Source organism: Corvus brachyrhynchos, unplaced genomic scaffold, assembly GCF_000691975.1.
Source record: "Corvus brachyrhynchos isolate BGI_N302 unplaced genomic scaffold, ASM69197v1 scaffold94, whole genome shotgun sequence".
In the NCBI taxonomy this organism is placed as follows: Eukaryota; Metazoa; Chordata; class Aves; order Passeriformes; family Corvidae; genus Corvus; species Corvus brachyrhynchos.
Window position 1 is genome coordinate 4,275,920 of NW_008238330.1, and position 22,892 is coordinate 4,298,811.

Here is a 22,892-nt window from a genome sequence, read left to right on the forward strand (position 1 = left end):
ATAATTTTAAAAATCATGTATCAGCATAACTAATGATCATTCAAGCTTCTTTTTGTCAGATTTTTATCATATAGGTCAAAGCACACTTTTTCTAGAATCTGCATTTAAGATAAACACAAGAAAGGACTTACAAAATTTACCATGACAGTGATGTATCTACCTTCCACCTCCTGCATAAACTTTGTAAGGTTTAGGAAAAAGCCAGAAGCACCTCTTTTGATGATATTTGCCTTCTCCTAATGATTTTCAGTAACAAAAATCTCAATTTTCACTTAAAAGATTAATCTTAATGATCATAGAATCACAGAATGGTTTGGGTTGGAGGAAACCATAAAGAACATCGAGTTCCAACCCCCCTGTCATGGACAAGGACATCTTTCACTAGACCAGGTTGCTCAGAGCCACTTCCAACCTGGTCTTGAATACCTCCAGGGGTGGGACATTCACAGCTTCTCTGGACAGCCTGTTCCAGTATCTCACCATCCTCACAGTAAAGAATTTCTTCCTAATATCCAATCTAAGCCTGCCCTCTTCCAGTCTACAACCATTCACCCTTTTCTTAATACTACATGCTCTTGTAAAAAGTCCCTCTCCAGCTCCCTTGTAGGCTCCTTTGGGGACTGGAAGATGCAAAAGATCTCTCCAGAGCACTCTTATGAAAGACATATTCTTCTTGATCAAGTTATTTTTCTTTAATTTCATCTTCAAACACTGTCCTTACTTTTACAGCTGTACAGATTCCTTCAAGAATATCAGACAGGAAAAGGTTTTCTTAAAAGCCTTCAGTTAGTCCATAGGAGGGACTAGCATCCAGATCATATCTGTTGACTGTTTGTTCTCTAAGACAGTAGGTGAAATACAACCTTACATACTCCTGTCCCTAGGAGAGGCATTAATTGCATCAGAATATACGAGAATGCAACTGTGCTGACAAAGAACATACAGGATTTTTACATTTTTAGATTGGTGATTTGCCGTAAGTTTTTTCAAAAACAGTATTTGAAACAATGTAGTGATTCTTAGTTTCCATAAAAGGGAACTTGACCTCTGAATTCTCTGTTTTCTCATAGCTTGTTGGGAATAAATGTTACCCTATATTTTGGAACCTGATTCAGAGTTAATGAGGAATAAAATTTCTCCTGAAATGATAAGTACATTAAGTGTCACTGGAAGTCTATTGGGCATTGATATTTTTCCAAGGAATATTGACTATCTCCCTAAAATGAAATATTGGTTTAATAATGAGTTTAATATTTTCTAGAAACACACTTTGAGTACAAAACATTTGTGTTGTACACATTGTAGAAGCCGTGACAATTCTCATTGCTGGCTATTGCCAAAATTAATAGTCAGCAATACAAATTTAATCTGCATAGGCTCTGATCTTCAGCAAGACCTCCATCAGTTAGTTTGTAATATCTGATTTTCCTGTATTTCTATAAACAGGAAAGCAACCAGAACATTGGACTTCATACATTTAGATGGGAAAGAAAATCATGGCAGTGGTGTTCTCCTGTCAGCAATTTGGGAAATAGTGAAAAAGCAAATACATACTTTGGCAAAATTATGCACTGAAATTTACTTCAGGGAAAAGATAAAAAGAATCTCCATCATTTTTCTAGTCATCCCAAACAAGCAGAGTATGGGTTTCCATTTCACTGGAGACTGGAGGAATTCTGAGAATAACATTGTTATCTTTGTGATAGCAAACCAATTTGCTAGAAAAAGCAGATCCCTTGCAGCTTCACAAGCATATTAAAGCATTATTTGATCAGGAAAAATACTATAAATACCTCTGTGCTCAGAAACTGTGATACTTAAAATATTCTTGTGAAAGGGTGTTCTGATCCAAAGACAGGAAGAATGTTGCTTTTTAATACACCTGAAGTGGGAGATACAACCTAGTATGAAATGTCCTATATTTTGAGAAGGCTCAGCGTAAAACAGTCTCCTCTTCAGTTGTCCTGTGGGCATTTATGTGCAGGGCTGTTACAAACTACCACCTCGACATTTCTGAATATTTGCCAGTGAAGCATAATGTTTTAGTCATTTAGTTTAGCAGCGTTTCTCATAAACAAATCTTGGATTCCAGAACTGGCCCTTCTGCAGAAAGCTGAGTAGTGATACATGTTGCAGATCTGTGGACATGCAAGTATCTGATTTTAGTGAGATTTAGCACAATTCCTGCAGCCATATGACTGAATAGATCACACAAACCTGCATAATTTCCCAGTAGCAAATCAAGAATTTCCATAAGTAAACTTGTAGAAAGACAACACCAGACAACACAGAACAGAACAAAAACATATAAAACATGCAAACATACAAAACAACAACAGAACCTTCTGGGCTGAGTTTCTGCAGCGGAAACCTGGTATTTAAAGCATGCAGTGGGACCCCACAAGTCTCTTTAGACTTGTTCATGGCAGATAGATTGTTTGAATTATGTGAAAGAATGAAAAATAATACTGGGAAAACAAACTGCTTACTTTTGAAAACATGAAAGATGAGCTTTCAGTAGGGCAAAAGCTGAGTTGCTCCCATTCCCCCTCTCCTCATATGTTTGGCATAGTTTGCCTCATTTCCGCTGAGGGAGGACAGCTGCTGTGAGATGCACTAATGGGAATGAGGAGCTTTGCAGGGAGGTGAACTGTGAAGTTACCCTGAGGAAAGTGATTTTGGAGAAATGGTAAAAGTTGTTTTGACAGACCTTCTTGGTTTGGGGAGACTGGGGATGGGGGAAATATTTATGAAATTAATACTGGGCAAGGTGATGAGAAAAGGGTTATCATGTCTTTTAGCACTGTTATTAAAGACTAAGTTTTGTATTAGATGCTGTAAGAAAAGGGAGTATAGTTCCTCACCCTACCATCTCATCCTCTTGTGAGCTGTTGTTTGTGTGTCCCTGATGAAGCCTATGGTTTTTTGAATTGCTCCTTTGAGTTCCCGATTTGAGACTCTATGTGGAACCAGAGTCTGAGTAAAGTAGTTTCCAGGAGGTGAATAATTCTGCATTCAAACTCAGAAGCATGGATGTGTGAGCAATGCTGATCTTAGAGAAATAGAGGGTGAAAAATAAGCTAAAACTTCTGAAATCTCTAGAAAGAGGCTTTTGTTTTCTTCTGCTCATAATATCTTGAGAAAGCACTTTCAACTACTGACTGTTCTCTGCCAGTTATTTTGCTATCAATTTATTTTTCTCCTCCTTTTGCACACTCTGTATCTAAAGTAATCAAATTTAAATTTGATACATGCTCTGCAAAACCTCATTTCTCAGATGTTTGTTTCTTTTGAGAATAGAGGTTCTCAAAGGCTGTTAATAAAGAAATTACTTTTGTTTACGGAGGTTTATTAAAAGAATTGTATCATCAATATGCTACCTTTCTAAGGAGACTAATCTCTTTTTTCAATAATGATTTTCAGAGAAATTGTCATCATAATTAATAATTGTTTTTGTGGATTCATATTTTATTTATTATGTGTTTTCCAAGGAATTAACATAATGCATGTCTTTTCAAAGGTTGAAGACTATATTAAATTACCTCTTTTTATTAAAAGCTAGTTTTAAAACAAGACTGAAGCTGTTGGTTTAGTCTTCTTTAGTAATTTTTTATGTGTAACATAAGAGCCCAGAATTGCTGCATTTTCATCTTTTCCTGCAAAACTGAAAAAGACAAGCTTTTTACTCTGTTAATATTTTTGGGGTTTGTTTTCAGTTTTGGGACATTGCAGTTTTTTGATTTTGAACTCCAATATTTGTTTAAAAATCAGACTGTTCTTAGTTTCAGTGCTATAAACTATAATTCTTCTACTACTAATTTATTAGTAGTAGAGCTGAGCTGAGAGCTGCTCTGCAGCAGCTGTTTATGAAATGCAGAATGTGTAATAAATTGGTAGAAACTTGCATTTTTATTGTAAGTAAGTGGATGTGGTCTGTGTTCAGGCCAGAAAAGGCTGCAGTTCCAATATGTGCAATAGCATCAGGAGTATTTGAAGGTAAAATGAAGAAAATGAACATTAGGATGCAAAGCATAATACGAATAATCAACAATCAGTAATTATGCTAAAATTAAAAATTCAGCTGGAAATAACTCTGCCAGCTGAGTTTTGAGAGAGACTGTAAGGGCCAAAACTGGGCTTCAGGTTTTAGCTGTTTGTACAGTTGAGTTGTTTATAAGTAGCTCTACATTAGAATCAAGTGCCGTGAGTTTTGAATTTAAATTTCTACCAGGTGGGGTCTAGTGGAAGAACAGTCCAAAGTCAGAGTCTAACTCAGAGCATTTTCAGTCTTAATTCAATGTAGGTAACTCTTGTAAAACTACCTAAGTAACATTCCTGAATTGCAGCCTGCATTTGGGAAAACGTGGGTATTAGCTGAGCTTTTTGCAGGTTACTGTAACCATTCTCTATTGTTGTTCACAATGCACAACCAAATATTGTTTCCAAGGGACAGTTAAAAGAGAACATGTAATTAACAATAGATAACTTTAAAGCAGCTCATTTCTACCGTAATATCAAAGCCAGAATTAATTCATAGACTGAAAAGAACTCTGCATATAAAGACTTCAAAATTAATTAGCGTTTTCTTAAACTTTTCCATTAAGACAATCTAACATACTGCATACTTCACTGTTAATGCTTTTTTGCAATTAAAGTTTTTTAAGGTGCTGATATTAAAATCCCATTGACAGCCATTAGACACAAAAATCTTTTGAAGTCACTCAAATCCTAGTTTTCTCAGGTGTGAGAGAATGAAGCTAATGCAAATATCAACTCTTAAAGGTGTACCATAGTCAAAGCAATGAGAAATTCTTCAGATATGCATGCAGACATATTTTTATCTGTCCACATGAAATTGTTTTTAAAAAAGTTTTTTAATAATTCAGAATAGAGGACCATAATGGGTATAATTAGGCTTGCTCTTAAAAGACACTCTGTACCAGTGGATAACCAGACATTATCCAGGGTTTGTAGCATTTTTATGTACATTACCTAGTGCAGAAAAATATAATAAATTCTACCTTTTCAATAAATTTTCCAATGTGTTGAAGCCTGTATGATCAATCTCATAGGACTGTGGATTTAGAAAAAAATATTTAAATAAATGGAGTGAAACCCTGGGATACTTCTTGTGCATTCTACACTATAATTTGTTTTAATAACTAGTGTAACAATGCTTATGTTTATAATAGTAAGTGTATGGCTCCTGCAGTAAATAAGCACGGAGAATAATTACCATCAGTTCTCTTATGATACTTCCCCATGATCAAAATATATTCCAGATGGTGGGGATTTGGATTCAGTTTGGTTCTTGTTTATGGACACCGCCTTTCTTGAATATCATTATAATACTTTTTTCCACTATACTGCAGCATAAATTTATGACAGCTGTATATGCCTTCCTTAGGAATCAGTTGTCCACATTAACCCTTTTCACTCAGGGCCAAGAGCTGTCATGCTTCTTTGTAGTTTTAGTCTGGAGGAGTTTGAGTTTTATTCTCCTTCCCAGTATGGTGTAATTTAAATGGGAGATAAAGCAGGGAAAGTTTTAGGACCAAAATCTGTTGGCAAAAGTAGGTGTTTGGTATCAGCCATGCTTCATAACCATTCTTTAAAATTTGTCCAACCTTAGATAGGACAGCTAATAATTATCTTGGCTAGACAAGTCTCTTAGCAGAAGTAATGACAGGTTACTGGAATTCTTTAAATATTTTACTGAAGCCTCAGGAATCTTCTATGTTTACCTGTGGCTAACCTTACAAAAACATAGAAAATTCTACTGTTTCATAAATACAAATACAGTTTGTTAATATGAGTAAAACTACTGAAATGCGTTGATTGAGTTGTAGTTTTTCATTTTCTCAGTAAAAGTCTTAACTATACTACTACACATACTTAACTGTATATCTAGTGGTATGAATTTTATTTTACTTGAAGCAGTCTTTCTTTTACTTCATCTTGCACATTTTTAAGCCAATGTATCCCTATGTAGCTTTTACAACAGCTCATTTATCCCATCCCTATTCCCTAATGGCCTAACCACTTGTGTAGAAAACTTTAAATTTATTTGTATCTGCAGCTGCTGTATTTTATATGGTACATTTTCAGTATACTTTTAGGTTCAGAAGGCTCTAGTAGATATTCTAAAACAGAGAGGAAAAAATAATGTGCATTTGTGACTAGCTTTTGTTTTCTTTATATTTTCCTCTTCTACTTCAGAGCACTACAAATACCACTGAATTTCTCAGATTCATGCTCAGGCTAATTGAGCTCTGTCTTTCTGAAATTCTTATCTACACCTTGCCTTTTCAAGCCCTCTTCTGTTTCCCCCATTTTAAAATTTCTCAATTTCTTTGTGCTTTCCTATCAACTTCAACAGTTTGTTTCTTCCTTTCATCATTCTTTCTCTAATAATTGCTCTGATTATTTTCCTCGTCACTCGGTCTTCACAGCCACATACACATGTGTGCACACAGAAGCACCATGCCCAGGAAAGATTTGGAAAGGAATTTAACAAGAAAGCAGAATAGACTGTGCTGATCAGATGCAGGATGCAATCAGGCAAGCATACTTACCACACCACTATTTATACTTACCCCTCTTTTTTTCCTACACCTATTTCCTCCTCCAAAATGCCTAGCCCTCTGCCTTTTCCTGTTGTTAATTCCATCCATAAATATCCTATAAATCCTGTGCAATCCTGAGCTATGTTTTCCATGCATCCCATGATGTGTCACCCTCCAAGGCAGCAACTCCCTTACTCTGAAAAGTATTGGAGAGAGCTACTCATGGTGATGGGCTCCATGCCCACACACTGGAGCTGAGGCTGTGCTGTGACAGCCCCAGACAGGTTGTCTGAAACTTTTGTGCATCCTTGATTTGAGTCCCTTTCTGGGCTTGTGCAGATGAGCCTTGAATGGTTTGATGGCTCCTGTGGTGGGCCTGGGAGCAGCCTGGCAGGGTATTATTCTGGCTTCTGTCCTGCCATTGATTCTCTAAGCTCCTCTGTAGGTGCACAGAAGGGCGTTTTTTCTCAGAACCTGACACTTCATCCATATTCTCATCCCCTCAGTAAATAGTCTAAATTAATACTCTACAGTGCTGCTATTGAAACAGATACTGACAAAATAGAGTGTGTGCCAGCCAGGGCAACCCCCAAGGTACCCATCTCACATCTTACTAATTTCACAGCTCATCCATTATGTGAAAAAGATGTAAAAGTGCTTTCTAGGAAGTTGCCAGGACACAGTCATTGCCATTTTAAAGCATCACAGGGAAAGAATGAAAAAAGGGGACATGGAGCAGATGTTTCTGTTGATATTTTTATGTTGTTATTTTTATGTCAGTTAAAAACGTTGAATTCTGTTGGCATTGCAAGTTGCTTAGTGATTAATGAAAATGACAAGCATGATGCATTTCTTCTAAATCGGTGTCATGTTGATAGAGGACATTTTGATTGAGATAATGTAAATGCTGATATGAGGATTTGTTTTCATAATGTTTTAGTTCTTTCCTGGTGGTGGAAATAGGTGGTCAGCTCCTCTGGAAAACCCATTATTTGGTTAGGTGTCTGTCTGTGTGTGTAGCAGTGGTTTTGTAAACAAGCTACTGTTCTGTGGTTTAGTGTTTTGGTTTCTTTCACACATAAGATTTTAAATTGAGATTTTTAAGAAATCTTATTTTATTTGACCAGTTGGTTTGTTTGGGATTTTTTCTTTTTCGATAACTTGAAGTTTCACTCAAATATATCTTGTATTTAGTAAATACAGACAAGAAAGGTACCATATTTTCCTTCACAGAATTGCCAATTATAAGAAGGTTGGATACAAACATATTTAGGGATCTGGGGTGGGGAAAAGGAAGGAAAAGGACAGGAAATGGTGAAAATTACAACTGTTGAGGTAAAAATAAAACTGAATTACAGTCCTATAAATGAACATGTGGGTAATGGATTTTGGGAATACTAATATTTGTGAATAAACAAAAAGTGACACTATAGTTTCTACCAAAGCTGTGTAATGAGGACATCTCCATGTTCATCTGAGCATTATTTAACACTGATTAGGAAGTTCAGGTCTGAAAAGAGATCAACTGCTCTGATATCCATGGCAGGAAAGAACCAGTATATACTTGGTGAGGGAGAATACTTTGGTTTATTCAGTGTCTTTGTTATTTGTAGCCACTTACAGATATCCTGTGTTAAAATAAGATTTTAGATAATCTGTATCTTTGACCTGACTTTATTGAAGTTATTTCCCCTGCTTTGGCCCTGAGGTTTTCACTTGCGTGTCTGTGTTCACTGTAGAGAGAAACCAAGGATTTGTATTACACAGGTGGGAAATTTTAAATCCAGGCTTGTCCCTTGTCTCTTCTCCTTTCCATTACCCTGGCAACACAAAGGAAGTGAGAATTGGAGTGGAACTCATAATTTTTCTTTAAGGGTACGGACCTTTCAAAATTTGTTTTTACAACCTTGAAGGCTTTTGCATGGAAGAGAGGAATAGGTGGAAGAAGGGAACGAGATGATATTGGCAGTGTTCCTGTTATCTCTCAGCTGAAGAAGACTCAAACGAGCTCCAGGCAGCTCTGAAGCTTTCAGTGGCTGGGCCCAGTGTTAGACCAGCACAAGCATGGTGAATATCTGAGTTTCTCTGACAGTCTTCCCTCTCAGATGCAGGTCCCAGTAATGAATTACAGCTACACAGATGTGCAACACTATCCAGATTTAAAATGAAATTGTTACATAGGTGGAGATGTCTTTCTAGCCTGAACAGTGTTTGGTTCAATTCTGAAACCCATGCTTGTTTTTTGTTTTTTTGAGGGGTTTTGTTGGTGTTTGTGTTTTTTGTGTTTGTGTATCCTTGGATGACTTAATTCACAAAAGCACCTTGTTAAAAATTGGTGTCTAATTATACTTTCTTGTGATGTCTGTAGGCTGACACTGTTACAAAGATGCTAATTGCCTAATCTATGACATGTAATTTAAAATCACAGCTAAATTTGTTTAAAAATCCATTTTGGTTCAGCCATTTGGATTTAAATTAATTTTTCTCTTCCCCCCTTCTCCCAGCCCAAAGCAAAGAACAAAGCTGAGAGAAAAACAGAAGCACCTTTCATCTTGCCATTAATGGGGAGGCTTTTTCTGTATTCACAGCAAATTTCTGGGTTGAGCTATTGTGCAGTAGCTCAAATTGCAGTTTTCACCCCTATAGTAGTAATTTTCTTTATTATCCCAGTGGCAAATAAACTTGTGCTCTGTTTCTCACTCTGATGGCACAGCCTCAATTTTGTTCCCTTTCTTACCACAATGGTAAAAGCAATGGTAATTGTTATGTTTATCACTGACACAGCTAAGCCTACAGTAAACTTGACACAAAATCTGCAAATTTCCATATATCTTCTTTTGATTTTTACTGCATTTAATTTCCTTTCTGTTTCTGTGGGGCATACTTGGATATTATACTAATGATGAGAACACTTTATAAGTTCATTAGCTCACAGTAGAAGGCAGAGGGAGAGTGTGAGGAAGATATAGAAGCTTTTAAAAGGCTGAAAATTAAATCAATGGCAGTGAGAAGAAGGCTTATGGTCAGTCATGAAGGAGCTTTCCTATTGGAAAGTTTTAGTGGCATGACAGCCAGGGCAGCCATGGACAGAAATGAATGCTAGTCCAGACGTAAAGCACTAAAATTCCCTCTGTTGGTTTATCTTCCCTATTAATTAGAAAAAAAAAAAGAGAAAAAAAGCCAAACAAACAAAAAAAAAAAAAAAGAAAGAAAAACAAACAGAAAAAAGAAACAAAAAACCCCTCTCCGCTATTTATATAATATTTTTATTCATATAGTACATAATCCATATGTATATAATATTATATGTATACTATTATGTACATATACAAAATAGAAGAATGTTTTTCCTTTGGGAAGCTATTTTAGGAATTTGGAGTTGCAAAGCAACTGAGCATTAGAAGGACTATGCTTAGGGGGGATTAATCAATTGTAGAAGCAATGGCTGAGAAAAACTGCTGACTTTTGTTTCATTTTTTGTATTCAGTTTTGTAGAAGTGGTGGTTATTAATGACTAATTTGCCTTGAAGCTCATTGCTTACGATCCTGCAAATAAAGAATACATCATTTAGGGATGAATTAACAGAAGTATAGTTTGTGGAATGTGCAAATTAATCTGGCTGTACTGACCGTTTTCCACTCTCATATGCTGTGCTTCGTGAAAAAATTGGAGAGTCCAGAGAAGAGAGAGGATAATTTAGCACCTAGAAAACCAGTGGTCAAAATGAACAAACTTGGCCATTTTAATGTAGAGAAGAGATTCATGTCTGCAAATAGACAAAAGATGGCTGCAAGGAGGAGTGCAATAACTTATCTTCCAAATTCATTGTGAATAGAAAGAGAAATGATGAGTTTAAATTCCAGCCGAACAGCCCCACAGTGTAGAGTAGGACAAATGCTGATGCTGAAGGGCTGGTGGAGCTCTACGCTGCCTTGGTGTGTCAAGGAATTTACATAATTTTAAACAGGAATATGTCAGGAATGATACATGGATGTAATTGAGCTTTTTAGGGAGGTGGATTAGATTATATTGAGGTTTTACCACAGCCATGCAATTCTGTTGTTATACTAATTATGACCACAAAATAGGTTCTGCTTTTTACCTCAGCACTTATTTCTTCAAACATAAATTGAGTAATTTAACTACTTTTTCCAGGAATAATCTTGTAGAATGATTCAGTATTTATTTAATGTGATGTTGAGGGTAAGAGAACTGAACCCTTGGGCTTTAAGTTAACTAGTATTTGAACTGTCATGAGTAAAATAGTTGTGTGGTGTGGAAAAGACTCTTGTTAATGTCATGTAGTGACAGTGAAAGGATGAAGCTTTGAGCTCTTAGAATTCATGTGCTTGTCCTAGCTAGCTGTGAGAGCAAACTAAGGGCCCCTAAAATGATGATAACCCAGAAAAAAAAAAAAAAAACAGATCTCAGTTTCACTGGGAAGGTATTTGAAGATGCCAGGGGTTGGTTTTGCTTGTGCTTCTGGGACTGCAGTAGCTCGGTTCAACTTCTGGCTGAGGATGTAGCCTGCTCATGGCTGAGAAATAGGGCTTGATCCAGGTTTTACTACAACTGGAAAAATCAGTGGCTAAAGCATGTGCCATGTCATATACAGCTGTGATTTGGTGGACTTGTTCATGGTACCATCCAATTTTCTCCAATTCTCTTATAATACAGTGAAATTTACCAACTGCCTAATGGCCCTTATATGTGAAAATTGTATTTTTTGTTGAGTGGCTGTTCATGTATAGCAACATTTCTTTAAGAACAGAGTAGAATTAGTATTCTTGTAGATGCAACATGAGCACACAAATTGTAAGTATTACTCTCAGGGCTTTAGAGGTTTTAGTTTACTCAAATTTTCAGTTATACATGAAGTCAGGAAAAGCAGGTTTTCTGTTTTCCACTGTCTTTAATAATGAGGTGATATTGCATTGGCAAGGGCATATCACATTGGGACACTCTTTTATTCCTTGTTTTTTGCCCGGAAAATAATTTGGTTGTAACTGAATGAACTGTAACTGTGCCTAGAATAGTTATATTTCTTCAAAAAGAAATTTCTGGAATTCCCTTAGGCATCACAGTACATTCCATTTCAGATGTCAAAATTAATCTTTTTAAGTACAATTTAGGTACACACCGGATTTAGGATGTGCATAAAGCTGCAGTTCATTTGGAAGCTCAGTTTTTTTCCTGGACGCGAACTTCACTGCAGTTGCTGACACATCCAGGTGCAGTTTCCAAATGCCCATAGACTGGGCACAGAAATTCACTATTGCAGCCAGCCGAGTGTGCTGGCATGTTCCTACTGCTCTGGCCTGTCCAGGTGAGCAGCCACAGCTGCTTCCTGCATTGTGAGGGCCAGCAGCCTTTAAGGTATTACAGCTTTGTACCACTAGAGCCCTATATTTTGCTGAAAGTGCTGCTTCCTGTGCTTTTCCTCATCAAGGTAACCTAATTTTACAGGGGTATCCTAGCTGCAAGTACCTGATGTATAGTGGTCTTCTGGTCATGCAGAAAGTTCTCTTAGAAAGGTCTTTCTAAGAGTCCATCATGACCATCATGAAGAACTACTGTTAGGGTTGCAAGACAATTTTTTTTTTTTCCAGTTAGGATTTTGTTGTTGTTCTTCACTGCCACCTTTTATTTAGGGGAGTGTTATTTTAACAAATATTTTCGAGATTTTTTTAATCAAGAAGGACTTTTTAAAAGGGGTCTTTGGCAGTATGTAGAAAGTAAACCAAGTGTTTCATTACCTTTTTAATTTTTTACATTAAGATTATTGTGTATAAGTAAAAATGACAAGAAAAAAATCCTAAAACAGAGGTCTTGGTTACCTTAGAACCTTTTCTGTGCAGGACCAGATGGTGTTAGGTGTTTTTAATGTTTTGGAGCTCTTTTTTTAGATGAGTGCACATACGCTTAGAACGATAAATAGAATTGTGTTCAAGTAGCTCAAAGAATTTTTAGATACATATGCAATTCTGTACCAGAATGGTGATGGTTTTTTCCTTAGCTTCCATTTCCTTCTTCTGTCACAGTTTGACTGAGTTTTTTGGATGTTGGTAGTGGGTGATTGTCCTTGGGTTTTGATTTGTGATTAATTTTTGATTTGAGCTCTCATAGCTGAAGGGGTTGTGAGCTTCTGTAAACTGGCAGCCTAAAAAGGTGGAGAGGCCAAACCCAGGAATGTTCAGCAGAAGTTTCCAACCACATTTTCTTTTCTAACAACAAATGAACAAGGGCACACCTAACATTTGGGAACATGGTAAAAGCTGCTTCAGAGAACATTTCCTCTCAAAGTCATATCTGAAAGGATTACTTCTCACAGTGTGAGGTGTAAAAGTAAATACTTGTTCACACTTATTTTTGTCTGACTTTAACAGCACATATGTTTAAGTTAACTATAACTGAAGAATGAATTTTTAAATTTGTTTTACTTTTCCTGTTCTTAGACGTCATAGGGATGAGTTCCAAGCTACAGAATTTTTATATCCAGACTTGAAAAAAACAGCGGACATAAGGTTTGGTTCTGACCATTGCAGACATTGTCCCACAAAATAGCAAGATCATTGAAGTAGAGTTGCATCATGTTGGCTTTTTGTGGAGTTTTTTAAAAAATTTTTAATATACTTGAACTAGTACAGCAACCCAGCAGCTTTGTGTATTCTTTCTGTCAGAATACAGGAGAGTTTTTTTCTCTCATGTGTATCTTGCTTTGACTATGATGAAATATCTAGTTCTCTTAACCTATTTTAAAAGAACAGTAAGACATCATTTCTCCACCATATAGAATTGGAATGAGTGAGGGATGAGTATAGGTTTAATGTGGATGTGCACAGAAAGAAAATTCTGCTGACAGAGCAGGAGCTTGCAGTGTACATCTATTGATGTATAAAAATTTATTTTTTAACATTTTCCATTTTCCAATTATCTTCTGAATATATGTTATAACAAAGAAACAAATCTTATTTTATTCTTTTAAAATAAACTTCAGGTATGATATTTCAGTGTGCAGCTATTTCTTGAGTAAGCTTGGAGTTTTTTCCCCCTTCTTTTGTGTTTGTGCTTTCAGGGATCAAGAGTTGAAACCAGTTTGAGTGACATAAACCCAAGCACCTCACAGTATATTTAGCTTTCAGTATTTTTCCAAGAAGTTGAAAGTGTGGGAGAGACATAGCTGGACTTTGTAGATCTGATGCACTGCCTGTTTTTGTCACTTGTGCTGTCAGTTAATTCCATCCATATTTCTGTATCTACACCTTTACTATGTTCCTGTAAAGCTGAGATTTACTCCTATATTAGCAGGTGTTTAAAGGAGTTTATTCCCTGCAGCAACCATACTCACTGACAGAAACAAAATGTATTGCAACACATTCATTGAGTCACATAGTGCAGACTGCCACGCTAGGTAATCTATTTATAATGAGCTTTGCACTTATAACAGGATGCTGTTTGTCAGCCCTAAAACTAAAGCTGCCTTTTCGCATAGTGATGGAAAAACTGTAGTTCACCTAGGTGCTAATGAAATTTTATGGCAATATCATATAGGGCCACAGAATTTCTAAATCCTTTTTGTCATTCAGCTATTCTGCTTTTTGGAGATAGCCAGCAGCTGTGCCACCTGTGCAGGAAAATTATCCCTTGATCTTTACACCAGTCAGAAAGTAAAACAGGAGTGAGAACATCTGCTTCCCTCAATCAGTTAAGGGCCACTGGAATCTAAGAGGTGTTGGTTCTTTCCAACTTTTGACTAACAGTCTTGAGCCAGAAAAAGCTATTCTGTAAACTCTTTTTTGAACTATTTGCTTTTCCTCTAATGTTTAAAATAGAGGATCCTAAAAACTCAGAAATTAGTGTTGTCTTCCTCGTCCATTAACACCTCCCCTTTGGTGTTCAGAACCCATGAAGAAAAGCAGCAATAAAAATGCTCTTTAAGTCTGTATAGCTACAAGGTTTGTTGTATTTGTTTCACACTAGGCTGTTTCCCCTTAGCCTACTTACCTAATGAAGCCTTTCTAACAAAAGATACTTTTTCTCTCAAGCCATGCTCATTCAAATCCACTGTTGTGAATGTTAGCTTAGTCAATGGTGAACTTCAAAGTGCATTCATAGTTGCATTTGTTAGCTAATTAAAATGACTGGATTTTCTGCCTAGACTAAGAAGCTTAGAGAAGCTTGATGCTTCACACCAAAATTTATAGTGAAATTTATTATTTTTTTATGGTTTTGGCTTTAAAACTTTTTATTTTCATGTTAGAACACAGAAAACCCTTTCAAATTTTATCATGAAATTGATTTGGTGGTCTCAGTTTGATCTGTATTATTCAGGAGATTAAACTTTTAAAAGGCTATTGCATTTTTTGGTGCTCTTCTCTTCCTAGTTTTGATTCCTTTTGTGCACACTTTTTTCCTGACTCTGAGAGCTTGGATCATTGTTCTGACCAGGTTCTCACCTGTTGTGGCTTGTAGACAATTTTTGATGTAATATGAAAGCATGTAAAGAGTGAAGAAGCTGTTTGTAGGGAGGGTTTTTTTCCCCCCTATTCTCCTCAGAAAGAATATAAGTGACCTTTAAAAAATCCTAACAAACTGACAACTGGATTTATTATGCTAGAAATAGCTTACCTGGTCATCAGGGTGCATGTGAGTGTTACATTTAGCTTGGAAGGTTTTGAGGTTTAATACTCTTCTGAAGTCCCTTAAGACTACATATGTTATATGTTTGGACCAGCTACCAAGAAAGCAAATATACATTTTTGGCATTTCACTTCTACTAGCTAGAAAAGCAAAAATCTATTGCCCTTGTGTCCTTAGTTCTTCCTCTTTTTTGTTTATTTTCTTTCCTGTCTTCCAGACAGAATCAGCCCTTCCCTCTCTCCCTCTGCCTCCTCTGTATGTGGATATATGCAACTATTTCTCCTAATTCACATGTGAACACTGTAAAATTTATATCCAAATCTTGCATTTTGCTTACTTGCCTTTTCTTAGCTCAGTTAGATTTTTTTGCTTTTTTATTATAACCTTTATCAGTCTTCTCATTTAAGCTGTTTTGATTCTGCCATGGTCTCTTCTTTGTATTCTGTTTTCATTTTCTTCTCTGTTTTAGTGTGCTTGGGTGAATTCTAAAACAGCATTCCTTAAATGTTTGTCCTTTCTTCTACTCTAAGTTTTCTTTGAGTTTCTTAATTTCTATTTTTACCTGTTCTCCTTTTGTCTTACACACTACTGATCTTTTTGTGCAATGTTTACAAAAGCGAGTAGTAGCTTATAAGGTGATCCTGTGCTGTCTTCCTTTCTATTCCTTCATCCACTTTGACATCGTGGTATCATGTCTTACTTTCCTCCACTTCAGAGTTGCCTTCTGCCTGGTGCTTGCTGCTTTTGTTCTTTTCTTTATGTAAGTGGCTACCTTTTGTCATCCAAAGTCAAAAATAAGATCTTTCTGTCACCAGTTTTCTTCATACACCAGAACATGACTGCTGTTTCCTATTGCACTTTAATTACTGGTTACTTTGTCAGTGTATGAGATTCACTTGTCCCTTCATTTTGTTCCTATGTTCCTGTGAAGTGATTTATGTTACTGCTTACTGCACTGGAACCTACTTTTTCACTTTTGTTTATTCCCATTTTTAAGATGTTTATGCATCTACATAAATGGCCTCAAGTTGTTCCAGGGGGTTTAAAGTCACAGAAAGGGTTGTAAATCATTGGAACAGACTGCCCAGGAAGTGGTGGAGTCATCACCCCTGGAGCTCTTCAACAAAACCTGTGGATTCAGCACTCTGAGGACATGGTTTAGTAATGAACTTGGTGGTGGTGATAGGTTGATTGTTAAACATGATGGTCCTAAAGGCCTCTTCCAACCTTAATAATTCTAGGATTCTATACATGTGCATAATACCTCCCAGAAAACCATCACACACTCATAAGAACACTTTTCACAAGTGGAATTAGTTTAGAATATCCCACTCTTTTGTCTTCATTTGAAGAACGATCTACTTTCTATTATTTAGTGTTCAACATAATTTTGAAGTTTGACAGATCTGACTTATTAAAAAGCAGCCTTTTCTGTGCTATAAAACTAATACCCACATACCACTTTCTATTTCTCCCATTCCAGAAGAAGAGAAAGAAGGTTGTTTTATCTAAACCCCTTAATTTTCTATAAAAACATTTTACTTCCATATAACACTCTTTAATGTTGTTTTCTGAGTTGTAGCAGTATTTCTGTACAAATATTGGCCTGTGTTCTCGAAAGTAGCAACTTGGATAAAAATGTCATATGGCCTTACATAAAGGTCTGCTTACTAGAGACAAAGTTACCCTGGTTTTCTGAAAAAGTTTAGAAAATGAAAACACAATATTTCAGCGAGATCACAAACAGTATTTCTTATCTTCTTGACTTGACCTGGAGTGCATCCATTAAAATTTGCCACTCGGTATCACAACAATTATACATTGATGGAGTTAGTATTTTTTAATTTTGTTTAGGTAGTGTGTAGAGAGTGAGGGAAATACTTCTGAAAAAAATAGGTTATGAATTCCTTATGAATTCTGCATTAAGCGTCTGAAAACAGACACAGAGTCTCCTTGATAATGAAAGAATATGTTGACCTTTGTTTGTGGAGAAAGGGAAAATGCCTTAGAATGTTTCACAATTTAATTAAAGTGTCATCTACTTGTATGAAATTGACTTTATATCCTCTAATGAACACATAAAACTCTCCAGGAAATTCCTTCTCTTATAGCATCACAAGGAAATTGTAGATAGATAACAGCCTTTAGTTTTGCATTCGAGCCACATCAACATTTGACATTTTTTTAACTCCTCTTTCCTTCTCATGTCTTGGTATTTGGTTAGAGGCCTTTAAATGTGTATGTGATCAGTCACTCATCACCATCAGAGCCCAGCAAAACAGCTCGTCCTTATGGACATTTGAAATAAAGCCAGTCTTAGCAAGGACATTGCTTGCAAGAATTGCCAGCAAATTAGATGAATTTTTAGAGTGGATATGAAGTCTGGTTAAACAAACATTTCATTTCTTTTAGCAGCTGATTGATTGATTCCAAACAAAAAAGCTGTGCCATCTGGTCCTTAAAAACAAAGCCACATTACACATTCCTTTTTTAAGATTGCCTAGGAAAATATTTATATAATTGACCACTTTTATACATTTGTACACACACAACAATTTATATAAATTATCAGTTTTACTTTTTACTTATCATAAAATTATTTCTTCATATTTAATGCACATAACTTTGTAAAAATTGTACATTTCTAAGAAAATATGGGAATTACTAGAACAGATTCTATCTACAATGCTTATTATTATGTCTGAGCTATTCATTATAACACAGTTAGACAAACAATTTTATGACTTGAATTAGAAAGCAGTATTCAAGGAAAAATTTAACCAAACCTCTTGGTTAAATCAATTAAACTTATTCCACCAAATATTGTGACATTTCAGAGCTTGCTGGAACAGAGCATTAGTTCTGTATGTATGTAAAAGAGTAACTGCACAGCTGTGTAGACAGGTATTACATGTAGTGAGAAATTTCACAATTATGAAACTCAGTTTTATTCTGAGTTGTAATAAAACATGGACAATTACAAAATTTACAGGGAGAAAACTCATAAGCTCTTTTAGTGTATCTCTTGACAGAAAGCTTAAGGGTAAAAGTATGTTGTATCAATAGCAGTGATAGAAACTTTAAAAAGATTGTAAACAAAGGTACGAACTATACTGTCAAAATGGTTTAAATATACTCTTGAAAAAGTGTTATTGTTCCTCCCTCTCCCCAAGTTGTTACAATAGCTCTTCCTATTCTGGCTTTCTCTCACATTACAAAAAAAGAAATTATGTGCCTCGAGCTTTTAATCACTTCTACAATTTTGGAAATACTTTGTTTTCTGTGAACATCAGTGACATTGCTTTAATGTCAAAGGTACATTTCTTTATATATAAACAGGATCAATTAATTGTCCTTACAGATTTTTTTTCCCCAAGTTACGAAGATTCTTATTGCTCTGTTTGATTTCATTTCAGCTATTTACGAACTCTCTTGTGAAGCATACAAACACTTGGGCAAAACTTCAAATTACTACTGGATAGATCCAGATGGCAGTGGGACACTGGGACCTTTGAAAGTGTACTGCAACATGACAGGTAACTGCATTGTATTTACTAATTCAGTTGGTTTGGGAGTTGGGGGGATTGTGGGATTTGTTCTGGGTTTTATTTTTTCAAATGTAGCTAACAGAAAGAGAGCGTTCATAGTTCATATTTATTGTAAAAAGAAAAATATTTACTGGGAGCTTTTCATGAGAGGGATCATCAAATCTGCAGCCACCATTCAAGATAGTCTGAGCAAGGCAGTAGTTAATCCATTTAATCAGCTTTTTAAATTGCACCTATTAATCTTAATAGGTCTTGGTATCCTCAGTATTGCATCATTTAATTTTTCTTTTTTAAGGAACATAAAGAAAAAGTAGATAGATATGGCAATTTACCAAAACTGTTTTATATCAACATAGTGGAGTTCAGTAGTATCTGTGGTTCATGGGGTATTGTAGAAGGCAGCTTACAACCACAAGCAGGGAATAGAAATTAATTACAAAAAAACCAAAAAAATTGAGTTTTCTTTATTGTCTGTTTTGTCTTTTAAACTAGATACGTACTTCTAACACCAGTTAAGCTCTGGAGATAATATATATAGCTAGTTTAACTTATTTTGATTTTGTTACATGTATTATTTTATGCTTTTAAGACTAGTTTTGTATTCTTACAAAAAGTATCCAAACTTAGTCATCTGCATTGCCATGACTAAGGCAGGAAAATTTGATAATGAAAAACAGGGCAATTTTCTGCACTGAGAATATATTATTTCTTTGTTCTCTTAATGCACAGCAATTGTCTCTGCACTTTTTCTGATATGAAATATTGGGTAGCTGATAAAACAAACAAATACTCTGACTTTCCCCAAGTGTCTGCCTAACAGAAGTTCAAATTTCATTCTGTTTGCATTGAAAATCTGGCACAAGCTTGAGTCCTCAAACTCCATCAACACCAACATGAAGGTGAAGGCACTACTATAGGTTGAAATAGTGTATCGGACTTTTTAGAGATCACAGGTGCTGAAGCTCCCACAACTCTTCTGGAGGCAGAAACCTGGGCATATCTGTGGGATATCCCTATGGGATGGATTTTATCCAACTTGGATGGGAGAGTTGGGAAGGGATACATGGCACATGCAGCAAACCCCAGATCAGGTGCTCATAGGTAGACAGCCTGTTGGAGAACAGGAGAATACCACTGTTCCATGTTGCCTTTAATGTCTGTGTTTGTATAATAAATTCATACCTAATAAGGAGCCTGATCTAAGATCTGGATGTGCTGTAAATCCTGTTTGGACTAGAGAGACACGTGTAAAGGCACTCTTTCTGATCCTGAGCCATTTAGAGCTTTTTAAATCATAACTAGCACCTTGAACAGCATCAGTAACTAATCAGGCAGGCACTGCAGGAAACAAGGCCAAGAATGCTGTCATTTAAGTGTTTTCTGCTCTTCAGAACTGGAGTGTTCAGTGCTAGCTATAGCTTTTGTTTACTCTTCAAGGGTAAATTTGTAAATTAAAAATATACCACCCTAGCGGTGTTAGGCACAGAAAAGTAAACCCATCCAGTACTGCAGCATTGCTCATTTGTGTTAAATATAAAAATACAACAGAAGGTCCTAGTAGCTTCTTCAACACTGGAAAAAAAAAAGAGAGAAGTAAAAGTAATAATTTCATTTTACTAACCTTTCTCATCTACAAAACAATTTCAGAGTACATAAATGTGACCTTTTCCTAACCAGTGCAAGGAGATCATGAATACTAGGATACATGATTTCGTTCTCATTCCCTTCACTTGGATATGATGCACACTGTGGAAAAATGCAGTTTTCTGTTTTAACTGGATCGCTCTCGTCAGCAGCTTTTTCCTACAAGAAAAAGTCAATTTGCATTAATATCCATATAAATATTGCAAGAAAAAGTCAATTTGCATTAATATCCATATAAATATTGCAGTTTTAAAAATAAAGACCTAACAAAACTATTTCTTCATTACAATGCAAATAACTGCGAGAGGTATGTGAAAATTGATGGAAAGTAATTTTAATCTGTGCTTCTAAAACTGACTGCTGTTCTCAGCTGAGCAAAGCTCATCACCTGTGTACATACTGTGTAGTGCCTATACATTGTAGCTTTCATTTTCTTTTAATTAGTGGTCATCTGAGGCATTAAGACTGGACTGTAAAGAGCTACAACTTTAGGAGAAATTTCACACCGCCATAAATCTTTTTCTGAATCTATATAGGGTATTACCAGCAACATGCATACTAGTGAAGGAAAGGGGGTTACTTGAGGACTTTGCTTCCTCAATAGCACAGTTCTGTAGAACTCTGTAGTGATGATACATATCTTGTCATACACCAAACAGTACTAAAGCATGCTAGAATCAGAGCAGAATTCTCAAAAAATGTTAGTATCCAGCTTGTGCAGGTCTATGGTATTGCTAGAACAATATTTGAAAAAAATAAATTAAACTAGCTGAATTACAATTAAATATTTTTTTGTGAACATAAAACTAAGTAACCTGCAGATTTAGCTATACTGAGTCATAGGTGGAGTATACTAAATGAAAAAAAATCTTCATATGGCAAGGTAGTGATATTTTATTTTAATACAGACATCCTTAACTATATTCTCATCTCTAGTCTGAGAGTTAAATCTAAATGTTCCTATTCTTCCACTATGTTAAACAAAAACTTCTATATTAAATTACTACTCAAGATACTAATGCACATTTTAAATATGCCTTCTTTTATTCAGGTGAAACCAGCAAGTAGAGAACATTTTAATGACTAAAAATGCAATGTAAAGTGCAACTTGCTAGTTCCATTCCTAGACAAAGCAAGTCCACGAAGCTAGGGTTATTGACAAAATTAATATCTTTTTGCAAAACAAGGTGGCTTAACAGCTATGTACTGCTTTCACAATTCCTGTAGTATAGTTTTACTGGTTGGTGCAAAAAGTGGGATAGTAAGCTGAACTCTCCCTTGACTATAAGCCTTCTGGGCAAGGGCAATATCCCAAAAATCCCTGAAATTGTCTGTTGAGAAATTAGGTCTTTAGTCCTTTAATATACCGTATCATAAATATTGAGTCACAAATGTCATAATTTCATCATTATATCAGCATTTCACTTACAGAATCTATAGTCAGAAAGCATTAGTGTACCCTAATATGCCAAAAAATATTAAAAAGAAAAAAAAAGAGAAAATTGTGGTGCAGAAGACAGCTGTCTGGGCATATTTCTGGGCATAATCCATATCCAAATTTAGTATGTCTTAATTTAGTAAACTGGCGAGTGTCATGACAAGACCTCCCCTTCACAGATGTTGCTGTGGTAACCAAAAATTGTTCTAGTTTCTAAGATGTGCTGGTAATTCAATAGTGGAGTAAAAGTCAGAAATATGTAATTGCATGTACTCCCCACAGCAGTTCATGGTCTCTACAAACTATTTTCAAAGAAATCCCTGACCTCCTCCCTCCAATTCTCTTGTCCTTGTCTTCTCCAAATAAACTGTGTACTGAGAGCTCTCTTCTGATAGTGAAGAGGAGCCAAGCACTTAGATTTTAGGTCTTCATAGTGGAATGAAAATGTTTGAGAAATCACTTTCAAACTGTCTGTTGCTGATGCAATCAAACAGCTTTCCAAAATCTAGGGCATTGCTGCTCATGTTGTGCAGTTTTCCAAATAGTAGTTCTGTAGGAGCTATGTAAATTTTAGGAAGATTTTCTTTGCTTTTTTTTTTTTTTTTTTTAAACAGTATTGGAAATGTTTAGAGGTAGAGAGTTGGAAATTTTAAAATTAATGGACTTACAGGAAAAGTATTCCTTGATGCTGTGTTATGGCAGGAAGTTTAACCACTACACTGCTTTTCAGTTTAGCCTCCTTTGTGGCTAAGGTCAACCGGGAACTCTTTCAAAGCTCTGTCCTCTTAAGACCAAGATCTTACTGCCTCTTTCAGAGGCAGGTCCACCAGGCAAAGTTAGACTCTGCATTCCAACTGTTTTTTCCAAAGTTGGAGGGCTACTCTCTCAGTATCCAGTTTGACCTTTCCTGTTTTCTCCTTAATTGTCATTAGAGCAGTAGCTGTAGTGGAAAGAATTGCTCTTTTAAGATATTTTTTAGAATATCTTAATATCCTAAATTTGTTAGTGCAGAGTTTGAGTATATTGCAGCTTCATTCCATACTCTGTATAAAATT

At 35.8% G+C, this 22,892-nt stretch overlaps 1 protein-coding gene across 1 annotated transcript in view; it reads left to right on the forward strand.

Annotated features, from left to right (window-relative positions):
* CNTNAP2 (contactin associated protein-like 2) overlaps positions 1-22,892 on the forward strand; it is a 1,035,043-nt gene that overhangs the window by 687,836 nt on the left and 324,315 nt on the right. Inside the window, exon 12 of the mRNA XM_008633839.2 lies at positions 18,624-18,743. Coding sequence (XP_008632061.1) covers positions 18,624-18,743 — 120 coding nt within the window. The remainder of the gene's footprint in view (positions 1-18,623; positions 18,744-22,892) is intronic.